This window comes from Laetiporus sulphureus, assembly GCF_001632365.1.
Source record: "Laetiporus sulphureus 93-53 unplaced genomic scaffold LAESUscaffold_2, whole genome shotgun sequence".
NCBI lineage: Eukaryota > Fungi > Basidiomycota > Agaricomycetes > Polyporales > Laetiporaceae > Laetiporus > Laetiporus sulphureus.
In genome coordinates, this window is record NW_024468511.1 from 1,244,605 (window position 1) to 1,258,846 (window position 14,242).

The 14,242-nt window shown below is 51.9% G+C and overlaps 6 protein-coding genes across 6 annotated transcripts; 2 read left to right on the top strand and 4 right to left on the bottom strand.

Moving 5' to 3' along the window:
* Positions 1-4: 4 nt before the first annotated feature.
* On the bottom strand, positions 5-1,860 carry LAESUDRAFT_170089 (FMN-dependent alpha-hydroxy acid dehydrogenase). Its single transcript, XM_040901434.1, has 7 exons — positions 1,624-1,860; positions 1,428-1,552; positions 1,160-1,368; positions 684-1,104; positions 577-631; positions 350-526; positions 5-291 (listed from the first exon to the last, which is right to left on the bottom strand). Exons 1-7 carry the CDS (start codon positions 1,763-1,765, stop codon positions 128-130), a joined length of 1,293 nt encoding a protein of 430 aa, XP_040769834.1. The 5' UTR covers positions 1,766-1,860; the 3' UTR covers positions 5-127.
* Positions 1,861-2,873: 1,013 nt separating this feature from the next.
* LAESUDRAFT_710630 (cytoplasmic protein) lies at positions 2,874-3,925 on the bottom strand (the record flags this gene model as incomplete). Its single annotated transcript, XM_040906780.1, has 8 exons — positions 2,874-3,017; positions 3,092-3,231; positions 3,283-3,292; positions 3,352-3,402; positions 3,464-3,516; positions 3,579-3,746; positions 3,803-3,850; positions 3,901-3,925. The coding sequence occupies 8 exons, from the start codon at positions 3,923-3,925 to the stop codon at positions 2,874-2,876; spliced, it is 639 nt and encodes a 212-aa protein (XP_040769835.1).
* Positions 3,926-4,353: 428 nt separating this feature from the next.
* Positions 4,354-5,641, bottom strand: LAESUDRAFT_170253 (uncharacterized protein). Its single transcript, XM_040901435.1, has 3 exons — positions 5,077-5,641; positions 4,897-5,033; positions 4,354-4,829 (listed from the first exon to the last, which is right to left on the bottom strand). Exons 1-3 carry the CDS (start codon positions 5,364-5,366, stop codon positions 4,453-4,455), a joined length of 804 nt encoding a protein of 267 aa, XP_040769836.1. The 5' UTR covers positions 5,367-5,641; the 3' UTR covers positions 4,354-4,452.
* Positions 5,642-5,970: 329 nt separating this feature from the next.
* Positions 5,971-7,678, top strand: LAESUDRAFT_720163 (uncharacterized protein). Its single transcript, XM_040907769.1, has 5 exons — positions 5,971-6,405; positions 6,464-6,733; positions 6,787-7,139; positions 7,195-7,254; positions 7,311-7,678. The coding sequence occupies exons 1-5, from the start codon at positions 6,047-6,049 to the stop codon at positions 7,427-7,429; spliced, it is 1,161 nt and encodes a 386-aa protein (XP_040769837.1). The 5' UTR covers positions 5,971-6,046; the 3' UTR covers positions 7,430-7,678.
* Positions 7,679-8,702: 1,024 nt separating this feature from the next.
* LAESUDRAFT_640823 (uncharacterized protein) lies at positions 8,703-9,608 on the top strand (the record flags this gene model as incomplete). The annotated part of the gene is made up of 2 exons (XM_040903623.1): positions 8,703-8,844; positions 8,896-9,608. The coding sequence occupies 2 exons, from the start codon at positions 8,703-8,705 to the stop codon at positions 9,606-9,608; spliced, it is 855 nt and encodes a 284-aa protein (XP_040769838.1).
* Positions 9,609-10,296: 688 nt separating this feature from the next.
* LAESUDRAFT_809032 (uncharacterized protein) lies at positions 10,297-11,177 on the bottom strand. Its single transcript, XM_040914111.1, has 2 exons — positions 11,001-11,177; positions 10,297-10,949 (listed from the first exon to the last, which is right to left on the bottom strand). Exon 2 carries the CDS (start codon positions 10,863-10,865, stop codon positions 10,542-10,544), a length of 324 nt encoding a protein of 107 aa, XP_040769839.1. The 5' UTR covers positions 10,866-10,949; positions 11,001-11,177; the 3' UTR covers positions 10,297-10,541.
* Positions 11,178-14,242: the final 3,065 nt, after the last annotated feature.

Here is a 14,242-nt window from a genome sequence, read left to right on the forward strand (position 1 = left end):
CTGATATACAATATTGATCCAGAGAGGCATCTACACAATGCAAGATCTGCTGAACGATGCGTACGATGTGCAACAAAATTTGCCTGCGTGAAAGCGTTGGCTTGGTCTCTATGTGTCATCCTCCATATCAATCCTTCACGAGAATCTCGTCAGCTTTCCCGCGGATTTCGTCAAGGTCCTTGTAGCCGACCAGCCCAAGTGTGATATCCAAATCCGCGAGGATGGCTCTCAGTTGGCTTTCTACACCGATCTGCCCACCGATGGCAAGAGCGTAAATGTACGGCCGTCCATCTGTAATTTTGGTGATATCCGTCAGATTGCACAGTAGACCTTAAGGACGACAGCTTACACAGTACGCCTTGGGCGCCAAGCGCAACGGCTTTGATTATATCGCTACCAGTGCGAATGCCGGAGTCAAACAAGATGGTGAGTTTGCCACTTGCTTGAGCTTCCTTGACTTTTGGCGATTGCATGATCTGATGCAAAGCGTATAACGATGATATAGACCCATCCACTTGCCGACCTCCTGTGGAGCAATCAGTCTCGGGTCATCATATCAGCATCTTGATCACTGACCATGGTTAGAGACGACGATGCCGTCTACTCCATTATCGATCGCTAGTTCCGCATCCTGGCAGCATGTTCACATCAGGGACGAACCCACACGATTTGTAGATGCGTACCTGTCGACACATGATACCCTTCAGAACGAGCGGCCCATTCCAATGCTGCCTCAAAAAGGGAAGATCATCCCACGTTTTGAACACGCCTGGAGTCGTTTCGCTAATCCATCCATTCCCGAGCATCGAACGCTCTTGAGCATCCTTGTCGCCGTTGCGAATGAGCTCGTCCAGATGGTTAGGAACATAGGGCCAGGCAGGCTTGTCGTCCTCCGAATACGGCTTGAGACCTTTGTGCGCCATATATACGGGGTCAGTCAGTCCGACCTGAGCGCCCACGCCATGGAAGAAGGGCAGATAGGCCGTGTCGATGTCGTGAGGCCGCCAACCCAGAAGCATCGTGTCCAACGTGACTACAAGCGCACTGAAACCGGCCTTCTTGACTCTTGACAGGATAGAAAGCGTTATGTCGTTGGATACAGGCCTGCTCGCCGCGCGTAAGAGACTGCGTCGATTTTTCTCTGACATGGAGTGCTTACCAGTATAGCTGATACCAACGCGGGCCCGACCCATTAGCTCTCGCCACAAGTTCGATCGACCGTGTTGATGCCGTGCTCATGATATATGGCACGCCTACGTTGCTGGCAGCTGCCGCACTCGCCTCTTCGCCATCCGAATGGACGATTCCTTGCACGCCGATCGGTGCAAGAAGGAGTGGCGATGGATACTTTACGCCGAAAAGCGTGGTCTGAGCTTATGTCCTCAGTTTTCTTGGCGACTTCACATAATTACGATAAGGCGGCTTACCTCTAGTTTACGACTCGTGACGTTGCGCAGCATGCGTGGTATAATTTTCCACTTGTCGAACTCCCGGCGGTTGTGGTCATGCGTGGAAGCAGTGCCAGCGCTGCCAAAGACGTACATGTACGCATCTAATAGTAGGTAGAAATTCCGCACGGTGATCATTTTTGTGCGGCGGTATATGATATGCTCAAATACTCGCCTTGTCGATCTCTGAGCTTCTCGCGCGCGATCCGCTCTGCTTTGTCGACATCGACGGTACCAAGTGGAGGGGGTTGTCTGCTGTCGTAGATCGTTTTCTGATATGACGACCGGGTGGTGACTGGCTTCTGTTCAGAAGACATTGTTACAGCCAGTGAGTCTCAATTACTATCGAAAGTGGGAGGGGATGAGAATTGTAGGGCTAGATACTCGTATGCGCTCTCTTTATAACGTTCAATGACGACGAACCCGGAAGGAGAGAGCCGACTGGAATATGTGAGATAACTGCTCCAGGCTACAAATCCGCCATTCTGACAGGGAGAAGCGAAGCGCAATGCTGGCGCCGCGGAATCAACGCTCGGATATTAGGGCCACGGTCGCTTTACTTATCGCGGTCGATAGATCTCCGGGGGATCAGAGTCTAGGTGATTTATCCGGGCAAATAGTTGTAGATTCGTTGTCTGCTGACTGCGATCAGCATGCAAATTAGCCGGCTCGGGATTGCTCCTCCGCACGCATGCGTTCACAATCGCGATACATCATCTCCGACTTGAAAAAGCGCGCCTTATGACAAGCAAGAAGGTGTGTTCCCGGGCCACGAGCGCACCCACAGGTCTAGCCACCATAAATCCGAACTGACAGAGATCGCTTCGTGAATCACGGAAACTAATACGAGTCCGAGTCTGTTAGCGCCATGTGATGCCCATTATGCAAGTGGAGAAAGAGACGGCATGGTTTTGCCCTTTTTATGGCTGCAACGTAAAAGTGGGCTGCAGAGAGTAGAATTAGACTCGGTGAAAGACACACAAACGGTCTTGGCGGGATCTATGTTCTGCAGTTTAATCGTAAGCGAGGGGATGTCAAGTTGAGCTCAAGGCACGCCGCGGGAGGTGGGGAAAGTGTGTCGAAACAACTCAAAGCCGCAGAATCAGGCCGGATGGGGGTGGGGAAAAATCTGAGTGGCTCGATGTGAAAAATCCGACGGAGCTGCACAGTGCAGGTTGATGGTGTCAAGGAACGGAAAATTGCTTGCGACACGCTGGACATGAGGACTTATAATAGAGTTCGATAGATCGCATGAAGTAGCTCCGCAGAATAGGATTCAAGATGACCTTTACTTAAACTGCACAACCGTGGTCGAGAATCGGCGCACGTATCACGGACTCAAGTATAGTAGTATTTCCGGGGAAAGCAATGTGAGCACAAGACCAACTCTCCTCAAGCATGCGAACAACCTGAAGATAATTCAGGTCACATGAAATCTTCTTCCATCTCCCGGACCGACCTCTTGACAGGCTCGTCTCCCTGGTCATCTTCTTGACTGAAGAGCGTATCATACGACCTCGCGGCCTTTTCTGCCTCTCGGGCTAGCGCGAGCTCCGCATCAGCCTTTTTCTACATGATAAATGCCACAGAATTGGCGTCAGCGGTGTACGTTAGAATGTAATACAGCAAGGAAAGTACACTACCTTTGCCGCAGCCGCCGCTCTTTGTATTGCGTTTTCTTCCTTGATGCGATCAATTCGCTCTTGCTCGTGATCGACCTGTCGTTCGACTTTCGTCTTGCTGAGACGGTTTACAATGGGATTTTCTCGCTTAGGAACATGTACTGAGCGTTGCTTCAGTTATGTTATGCACAATTTGCTTCGAAAGCACTCACTTCGCTTGACCTGTACGGATCGCCAGATCAGAGACATTCCAGTCATAACAACGTTTGAACGTCACCTACCTGCTTATCATTGTGGAACGAGACTTGCCCGACCGCCATGTCTCCAGTTTTCTGTCCATCAACTCCATGCTCAGAGCGTATTACCACATGTGACAATAGGATTCATGTCCACCTTGAGATTGTCGGCGGGGGTATAGATAATCGTCAGGTTATCCTTCTTGTTTCCTGCAATCTGTGGGCATCAGCTACAGATCGCTCCTCTGCCTTCAACCACTTGGCCTACATACCTTCGATGGAATTAGCTTTGACCAACTGCGCACAATCTATGAGGAGCGGCTCTGGAATGCTCTCCCATGACATCCCCTCCGGCATCCTCAGATACACGTGTGCGGACGAGAGTTTGTCGACATGGAACCACACGTCTTGTGGCCAAGCATATTTGATAAGTTCTTCATCTATCGGACAAAGGACGTCGGCAGATGAGCCGATTGCCACAGATTAAATTACGCACTTTCGACCTTGTCTTTGCCCATATAGAGCGTGACCGGCGGATCCACCGCTGCAGAAGCTGACTCTCAGTCATCCTTGGGCAGATAGATGAGTGCTTACAAGTCGACTTGAAGAAGAGCACCATCGGGTCAGAACAAAAACCAGCAGGCTCTCAGCGGGAGATGTGTGCAAAAGTCTGCTCGTGATGCCAGGTGAAGGTTGCAAGCGCGTCTTCAAGATGCTGCAACTTAGCTCAGATATGCAGCCCTTTCAGAGCCTATATCAGAATTTGAACGATCGAAAGCGCGCGAGTCGGTCAACGTGGGTGATTGCAGCAAACGCAGTGGGTCGCCGTTCGCTTCGACGGGAGATTGTGGCGCGATCTCAATGGGCGCCGTTCACACGAGCGAATGACCTCGCCATCATCAGGACAAAATATAGCTTGATTGCGATACACAGCATGACATAACGACATTCGAGGCTTGGGACATTGTATAAGCGACACAATGGGAGGATGGAGGTGTGCCAGTAGTGATCGTTGCCAGGGTATAGTGTTACTAGGTATAAATGCTACAAACTCTTGTCATGCGAAGGAACATAGTCATCATGGTGCACAGAACGATGCTTCACGTAAATGCTCGTAAAGTTCCGTTGCAACTGTCATGGGATGTGCTATGGCAAGTGCGCCTGGGCGGGCACTCTCACGGTCGAAGGCCCGAAAGCCTCGGGACCAGGATCCTCGACGGCGGTGGCATCGGACTCGACCGAGAGTCCGCGCGAAATATGAGATGCCGTTTCCATGTCCAACGTGCCTCCCTCAGTATCGCGCAGGCGTGGTTGGTGGGTGGTGGCAGTGGCAGCCAAAGTCACCAACCAGGCGATGAGAGTCTGTTGATGCTCAGTCTGTTGCATGGTGGCATTCCTAGGGGCGTGTGAAGGCAGGTTCATACGCGAGGTAGGCGATAGGCGTCGGGGTACACGCGAGGAGCGCTGTGACGTATGCCTAGTACCGATAATGGCAAATGATATGACGACTGCTAAGAACAGTACTATGCAAGAGATTGAGTATGGATTGAATGAGGTCGATGAGCAGAGTTCAATGACAGAAGTATTCACCGAAAACGAGAACCATTGTTACGATAGTTCGGCTACTGAGTCCATAACCTGGGTTCTCATTAAGCCGCCTACCGGCGTAGCCGGCAGGGTTGCCTCGGTTGACAATAAACATGCACTGATCAAGTGGTACTTGGGGCCTGATCAGTTATAGGATTAGCAAATCTAAACTGCTCGACTCACTGCTGTCGTAGCAGCAGAGCAAGGGTAGACCGATAGACCCTCGGTAGCGGCGGAGGGTACGAGTCACCAGGAAAAGAGAGAGCAGCTTGCGAGTCACTGGGTATATATTTTGAGGCCTGAGGCGGTGGCTCTTCTTTGGCAGTGGCAGTACAACACAGGCTATGTACGACTGCCAGACAGAGACATAGATAGGCCAAAGCTGCCGCAGAGCGCTGGTTTATAAGCTGGTGTGCGGGTGAAATCGCGAACATTGAGATATATACGCGGACACCTCGGTGGCCAGACGGCATTCAGCGACAATGCTCTATCAGACAACGGAAGATCTCCGCAGCCTGATACACTCGTGATATGACGCCGACATTGATTACCAGCTCCTTGCTGCAGCGGGCGGCTCGCGGATCCGAACACATTCGCATGCGCTAGCAAGACCAGGGTTGTTCAAGGCTATCGTATGTTAAGACAAGCAAATCGTGATCCAAGGAAAGAACAGTGCGATATCCTTGGAGCAAAAAGGGCTCAAAACCTAGTATGCGGAGCTGCTTTTAGTTGGCCACCCCATGCAGCTACACAGCATCCCGTGCGTTTCAGGAACCGCTTGCTCGAGTCAGCCCTTAGAGTACACGAGGTTTGCCGAGCAGACGGCAGGAGGCCATCAGACCGCAACCTTCAAGCCCCAGCAGCATATCATGCCTTAGTGTTTCGAACGCCGAAAAGCACGAGTAGGGTCGACCTATTAAGTTCTGAAATATAGCATGAAAAGAGTGGTTCTGTCCAGCGCGGAGTCATCGCAAGTCCAAGCGGGAGGCATCGACTCTGTCTGAGCAGCGATTGGTGGCAACAGATGGCTCAGATTGGGGCTCCGATCCATTCAGTACCTTCAGCCACATTCCCACGCCCTCGGCCAGACCGTCGTCGAGCTCATCGCTCATCGCGACTCACGGTACGCTCGACGCTTCTCATCCACTTCGCCATGGATCACGACCGAAAATCAGTGGTGTCCTCCTTCTACGGGGGACGCAGGTCCACCGACGCACTCAACGCCGACTATGCCTCTCCCCCTACAAACCAGAACCACGCACGAATAGACTCTGCTTCGTCGTTCTACAACCCGGATCGGGCGTCGAGGGCAGGCACCGGGATGCATGGTGCTACGCCGACTGCGGGGTACAACCGCTCGTCTTTTTTCCTTACTGGGAGAGAGGAACCTGTGAAGGGTGGGTATGACGAGGAAAGCATGATGGCTAATCGCGACGAAGGCTTTGACATCTATGCCGACTTCAACAACCAGGGGCCCCGGTATTCTGCTGCCTTCGTGCATAAGGATACAGGGTACGCATTGGGCTGCTTAGCAGCTATTGATGGATTTGTAAATCGATGAATGTTGCAGATATCGACCAGTGCCGTCGCCGACGCCATACAAGGAACAGGAAGCAAACCCAGCTACACCGGGTTCGGTAGAGCTCGTCACTGTACCAGCATTGGGGCCCGAATGGAAAAAATCGGAGATGCGTGAGATGAGGAGCAGTGCCAAGCGCCAAGAAGCCCTAGAGTCATTCCGAGACAAGTGGAATGCGTGGAATCGCGGAGAGCGAGGCATATGTGGTCCATACTTCACGAGGCGGACAACGACATACGTCGTCTTTGGGCTCTGCGTAGCGTGAGCATACTGTTCGTTTGACCATTCGTCCGATCCTAACTGCAGCGGTGTAGTGTCGGGATCGTGCTCGCCTTCGTAATTCCGCGTGTGCCCGACTTGTACTTCCCATCATCAAACCCGCTCAGCAATGCCACATATCCGTTCAACAGCTCAGTGCAAACAATCTTCTCGCGCTCGCCTGCCAACTTCAGCTTCCCAGCAGACGTTAGCATCCAGTTTTCCACAAGCTCGAATTACCTCCCTTTACACTTCACGAAGCTCGAAGCGACCGTGTTTGATCAGTCCCAGGACCGGCAGGTAGCGACAGGTCATCTTGGATCAACTTCCATACCTGCGAAGGCGTACTCCACCTTGAAGATCCCATTGAACTTCACATATGTGGCTACGAATGACTCCGATATCACTTGTGCGTATTCAACTTGTTGAAATGCGCGAGCGATCACTCAACGCAGGCACTTCAGGGTTGGACTTTTACGACGCTTGCCGAAATCCTGCAGCGAACGCGAATGACACGCGACCACGTAGGTCTATTCATCCGATAACCGTACATGTATATCTTCACTGACAATTGGGCCAGCACTGCAATTCTATCTCGATCTTGATATGTATATTCTTGGCCTTCCTGGCAAGAAATCTGAATCAATTACAGCAACCGAGGCGGAGTGTCCAATCACGCTCTCTCTAAGCGCAGCGTAATGCGACTGCGCAGGCGGCCTGGGACCTTTTCTCTTACTTATTGACTTTCATTGTTTGAATAGCGTTCAAGGCTTCCTTGTGTGTCATTAGCTCACTTCGTGATAGCGGACCCAATATCGGACTATAGTGGACTTTCAGTGACATATCATTTCTGCACCTTATTCTTGTCTGACGTCGCTCACTGTTCGTGTCCATACTACGTTCTGTATTGTTCGCACACTAATGCATGGCTCTCGCCGTTTGCCTGAAGTGTGCTCAGATAGACAGATGATTGTCACTTTCAGAAACGGCTGCTCGTCCACGATGTGAGGCACCGCCACCGGTGTCGGTCCAACTTACAATCGATGTCGATCCTGACCAGGAAGCGGGATTTGGTGACCTGCCTAGCCACATAGTTCCTTTCTACCGCTCATACCTCATTATGGAACAGCGCTATCCATCAACTTCCTCTGCACTTGATAGTCGATCATCCATCCGGCACCGTTCTGGAGTGTACAGCCCAAGACCGGGACACCCCTCTCCAACAAGCGGGTCGAGTCGCAGGCTATCATATCTAAGCCAGCAGAATACCGATGTCGATAACGATTCCAATCCGATCATCACTGTGCAAGTAGAAGATGTCGACGCTGGCGGTGGCGAACCCACCATCCTCTTGGTCAAGCGTGCTGCACAGTCATATCTGACGCCACACCTTCCTTCCTTCGCCATGGGAAATGCGCCCGGTGCATTACGCTCGCCAGAATTACGACAGGCACGTATCTCGCCGAATTCGCCATTCTCGCCGCAGGCGCCGCATCCCAACGAACCCGCTGCACAGTTCAGCCCGGTACCGCTCACACCGCGCCCGCAAGAGCTTCTGAGGGATCGGTCAGCCTGTTCCGTGGCCACGATGCAGTCCACTGCTTCTCACTTCTCCAGCTTGCCTACTCCAGACTTTGGTGTGCGCGCCGAAGACGCGCTCCGGTCGTATTTTCCTCGATTATTCTCGTTTGCGAGCGGATGGCAAGGACCTCACAATGCGGACCAACCTGAACGACCCTTTACCGTCCGCAATGAGTCAACCACATCTTCTGCTTCTGAAGACAGTACTGCCGTGTCAGAATTATCATCATATTCAGTGCATGTTATCGAGTCAGAGTTAATGAATGCTCGGAGGCCTGTACTGCTACCCTCGTTCAGCACGAGCGACAAGTTCACGCAGAAGTTCCCGAGGCCACGTTCAGTGAAGAATCTGACTTTCGTCGTTCGCGGAAAGGCCGCAGTAGCAGCCACGATGCTCGAGGAAGGTGACGGACTCGGAATTGAAGGCGTCGACCGCTGGACAATGCATAAATGGTGCTTGCTTTTGTCTGTGTGCAGCGTCTTGGTCTATGGCGTGGCCGGTCTCGTCTGTGCCATCATGACATGGTTTCGGAGTAGGTCCGCATCTTTGTTCGCGTTCGGGCGCTCACAATATTTCTTTGCAGCTTGGGAACGTGCAGATGTGATGTACGTCGCGGACAACGACATCCTGATTCTCATCACACTGGCGTCATCGATTCTGCTCCTGAGCTTTCTCGTCGGGATCAGCGGCACTGTCTTGAACTCTCGTCCCATTCTGGCAGTATATGCTCTCCTCCTCTGGCCAGCGTTCCTGTCAATCCTTGCCATAGGCTATATGGCCTACAAGAGGAACACCTTCTCCCTCGATCGGAAGCTCAACCTCGCCTGGAGCCAGTGGTACACGCCCGTCGGCCGGCTAATCATCCAAGACGCACTGCGCTGCTGCGGGTACTACGATGCCCTGCACGAAGCCACCGCGAGCGAACAGTGCTATCCGCGGACGCCGCTGCCGGGGTGCAAGGGCAAGCTTTACCGATTCGAGCACGAGAACCTTGCCACCATCTGGTCGACGGCTTTCGCACTCGTGCCGATGCATGTGCTGAACATCGCCATCTCGCTCCTATGTGCCAACCATGTTACAAAGTCGTTTGGAAAGGGCATCATGCCGAAACAGTACTGGCTCAGCGGCGCGGATGTCAGAGCGGGCGCGGAGAGACTGATGAGCAGCGCGCATCCCGTCGCGCGCCCAAGTCTTTCGAGGCCATCGTCGAGTGGAGTGTTCCGAGAGGACCGGTATGTTTCCCTGCCGTTTCGGGATGGTGGTGCGCCCGATTGTAGTAGGAGTGCGGAAGCCTGAACCTGCATCTGAATCCCTTCCGCACTCTGTCATTTGGACCTGAGGTTCAGAATAATCCAACGTCTATGTTGAGTGCAATGCAGGTACGTGCCTTATGCATAACGGTTCTGAATCGAGCAACGTGATATCATTATAAAGAGAAGATTTAAATGCCCTTCTCAGAATGAAGATATCCAGTCCGAGACCGATGTCGGCCAAGTCAATATGTTCAACGCTTGGCGACGCTCATCGTGTGACAGTGTTAAATCGCTGCTTTGAATACCCAGAATCTAATTCTCCTGTAGATACTGTGAACTGCGACGTGAATCAATTCAAGGAGTCGAAGTTTACTCATTACCGTGACGGAGTGTCACGCTGTTATCACGCCCGTGAGCCTCGCCATCTTGGCACCTCTATGGTCAGATTTCTCTGCGTTGAACTCAAAAAACTCTAACCGAAGTATTGTGCACTATCGCTTTGTTTACTGAGGTCCTGGACCTCAATAATGCCGCGCGCAGTATCCTCAACGTTGCGCTCACTGGCAGTTACTGCACATGTCACACGTGACAATACCCGGATCGTGCGTAGCAAACGTGCACTCATATGAAATTGTTAGTATGAACCGCTGTGCATAGTACGCTCGTGGAGCCCACCGACTGGGAAGTATCTGCTTCTTCGTTGACCTCGAACAAAGCACTGGTCGTCATCGACATCCTTTGTGACGAGATGCACAGCGCAGCTGTTACAGCCTGGAACGCAAGTACAAGAAGCGCATACATGCATCCTATTCCCAGGAGTACTAGCTCCTCAGCTGGCTTATTGAATCGCACAATCCGCTTCCTTAGTAGGTCAATAGTACTAATACACATGAGCCGTGATCTCTTCCTCCTGATGATTACCCAGCAGCAAAGCAGCAACTTCCACATCCTACAAGTGTATCCGCATTTTGTTCCTTCAGTTCACCTCATCCTCATGATATTTCACCTCGACCCGGACGTCGACCCGGACTTCCACTCTCTCGACACTCTGCATAGCTGCCCGCTCCTCTGTGTCTGCCAGACAGCCCCCTTCGTCGTAGCCGCTGTCTGAATAGTCGGATCGGTCTTCTTCAATATTGTCTTCTGATGCATCCACATCCTCGGCCCCCTGTTCTGATGATGTCCCCTCCCTCTGCTCCTCCATAACCTCGTACTGGTCTCCTGGCCGTAATGACTCCGTCTGCTGTGGCTCAGCTATACGTTGTCTTCCGTCCGTCCGTCCGTCCACTTCGTCTATCATCTCCCTTATGTTTGTCTCCGCTTCAGCGGTGTCGTTTGGTGCTGTCTGTATTTTCACAGCACGCCGGAAAAAGCAATACGTTCCCTAATGTCCATCAGCTATGAATTCCAATACATCAGCGCCGCTATTACGTACTAAAATTTGAGGGAGTCCCTATCCGCGAACGTTTTCGTATGCAGCACAGGGCGACGTGCTCGAGGATGAAGTGCAGTCACGACGAGCAGTGCTCTGAAATGTACGTTTTGGATGAAGGTAGTGCAGAAGATGTTGAGATGGTGCCGGGATAGCCTCTGCACTCCGAGACGTCTCACGGATAGACGCACAAGGAACGGGGGCTCTTGCAGATTTCAAAAACGGCTGGTTCTTCCGCTGCATCATGTCACGCAGATTCCCATCATAGTCCAGGAATGGTTGAAAGCCTTGATTCCGGAAGAAATCAATTGCTCATCGGTCGATTCTGTTCCGCAGTTCTTGATGACGCTCGCGGCTCGCGTTAATGAAGGCACGCGACCGTCGACGGGCCACAACAATTTTAGCTGATCGATGCTCGATCAGGATACAGTTCGTTCTCATGGTCAGCAGAGACTGCGACCGCGTCCAATATTCATACCGGTGTTCGTAGGCAGCTCATTCAGACAAGAACGCCATCTTCGGCGTCGGAAGCGGACTGCGGCATGGCGCATAGGGCGTCAGGCTCCTCGTTGCCTTCTATTGCGGCCGTTCTTTTGTACCACTGGCAGAAGGAAGGGACTATTGATCAGCCTGTGTACTATGACAGCCAGGGACTCTGGCACTTATGGAAGTCACTCCAGACATGTGAGGCCAAGTCCTTCATTGCGTCTGTCGCACACAGAAGAAATCGAAGAGCTGGTGGCTCCCAATATCGTTCGTTGCGCCCCAATCAACTTCTCTAGATAGATCTGCTTCTGGAGCAGCCTGTAATTTGCCCGAAAGTCTCAAGAAGCAATCACCCAGTTGATCGATGTACGATAAGAAACAGGCATTTGTGGCATCATTAGCTAGTTGGGACGAGCGTTTTGTAGTCATTCAACTTGCTGGTTCAGGCCTGGTGATCCGTGACGATATGAAATACCGTGGCGAAACTAACGCCCTAGGGGGGGGGACGAGTAGGGACGAGTCCGAGTGCATGGATGAGAATTGAGTCACGTGCCTAGGACGCGTCGTTGATCAGACGCGTCTGTGGCGATTTGGGACTCCACTTTAAACCCCGCGCCCTCAACTTCAGCTGGCCACACTCCTTACTGTACTGCTCATCCACGCTCCACACGCTCGACGCCTCGTCCGACCCCGGTCCTCATCGCTCTAGCTGTAGCTTGCGCCCTTCCGATGGTCTTTGCTGCTCCAGACCCCTGTCTATGGCATCTCACCAGCCTCCACCGACGGCCGACTTGCTGCCTCAGCCAACAGTGCCAGTTCACCAGGCTGACCTGGTGGATTTGCCGTCTAACCCTAAGTTTTAAGAAATTCTTTATGCTCTTATTTTGCTTAGGGAGCTGGTAATATGGTCTTTCCATTCTGCGCTCCCACCATAAGCTTTCCGCACAGAGCATGGGGCAATTTCGAGTCTCATGACTCATTTTTTACGCGAGTACGACCGTTAGGGTTGACTCGCGCTGGTGATTTTTGCGTGGTCTTTTGTGCACCGTAGGCTGATAAGCTCATTCATTGCCCAAGGCAGTGATGCTTGGTCGAAGCCTTAAAGCACTAAAACCACATGGCTACGCAGCTAGATGGTCCGTCGGAGCGTGGAGTGCAGCGTGCAGATGCCTGGGATATAGCAGGATGTACAGGAAGGCGTGGAGTCAAGGTGACAAGCCTGTGGACCCAGGACGAAGTCAGGGTACAGGTGAGTGGAATAACTTGTGGATATGGCCTAGAAGCTCGCACGGAAGAGGGAGGCAATTATACAGTGTGGCTTGTCCTCTACTGGTATTGTCTCTCTTGCATCTGTTCAGCCGCCCCCAACTTCTGTCCTTCTACACAGGAAGGCAGAGTATGATAACCCGCTGTGCATTATTAGCCCGGTCTACCCTCGACTCCTATCATCTTCATCTCGTCCTTGATCATCATGTGATGCGTCAGGCTTGCATCAGTGCCCATCTGAGGCCTCTGTGATGACTGGATGATACTTTTGGTGGCCTTGTCATTCAGCATCTCCTGCGAAGACCTGTGACCTTGAGCTCACTTAGCTTGTCCTGTCTCTCTCTTCCTATACACTCAGAGCAAGCAGGAAGTCCTATGAATCATTGGCCATATGTTCCTTCTCCTCTAACGGAGCCCTGCAAAGGACTGTCTGTTATGACCATATTCCTCCCATTATCACCAGGGTTATGGTTCCCCTGGGAGCTGCAACAGAGCTTTGTGCTCGAGTCTGGTGATGGTGAGTGTTCAGCCACGTGGTGGCAGGGCCTGGCAGCGCAATTGGTATAGCAGGATTTGTTCCCTGGCAGTGGCCATCTGTGGGAGGCATGAGGGGATGCAGATGTGGCCATTGATGAGGACTGATGTCGTATACATACAGGAAGATGAACAGGTGAGCAGGTGAGTTTGGAGCAGCGAGCGGGACACTGAGCACAAGCAAGTTGCTTGTGAAAGGCTACTCTGGGTATCTTGAAGGGATTTTCATGCCTTAGAGATGTTTGCCTCCATCACAACAGTGTGTGATTGTGCCCTTCGCGGGTAGGGGCTTGGTAGAGGAGATGGAGCCTGAGGGAGTGGAACTGAAGCCTCGAGCACTAGGGGACACCGGAGCAGAGGCCGGCGCAAACATGTGCAGCAGCTGGCATTGTACCGGGGGAAGGTGGCATGGTCCTGCCATCTTGGAGAGTGTGCTGTCAGGTTGACGTGCAAGATAGAGTGCCTTAGCTGCGTCTCTATCCTCCGAGCGCTTCTATTGAAATAATTTTTTGCTATCTCACATCTTCGTGATGTGTTGCAACCTTGCATTCAGCTGCATTGACGGTGCGCTTCTTTTTTTAAAAACATTCTACGTAAGTTTTTTTTTTCTCTGTGCGGACAATTACAGAACGAGTAGCTATGTAAGGTACTTTGTTCTCCTAATACACCTCAGCTTCGCTTCTGGCACTGCTTCGCCATAGCATCTTCATATCCTCTGCTCGTCAAACGACCGACCGGCTTGACGTACCAATTTTGAACTGCACGAAAAATAATCAAAGCTGTGTTCTGACCACGTAGAAATTAGTTGTCGTCTGTTCAGAAATCAAAGTGACTTCGTACATCTTGTTGCACAGAGCAGAAATAATTATTGATGTTGACGTTCAGAGATAGGCGACGAGCTAGTAACGGTCTTCATGAGACAGCTCAATTGCGTACTCAACTCCACAAACGAAAACATA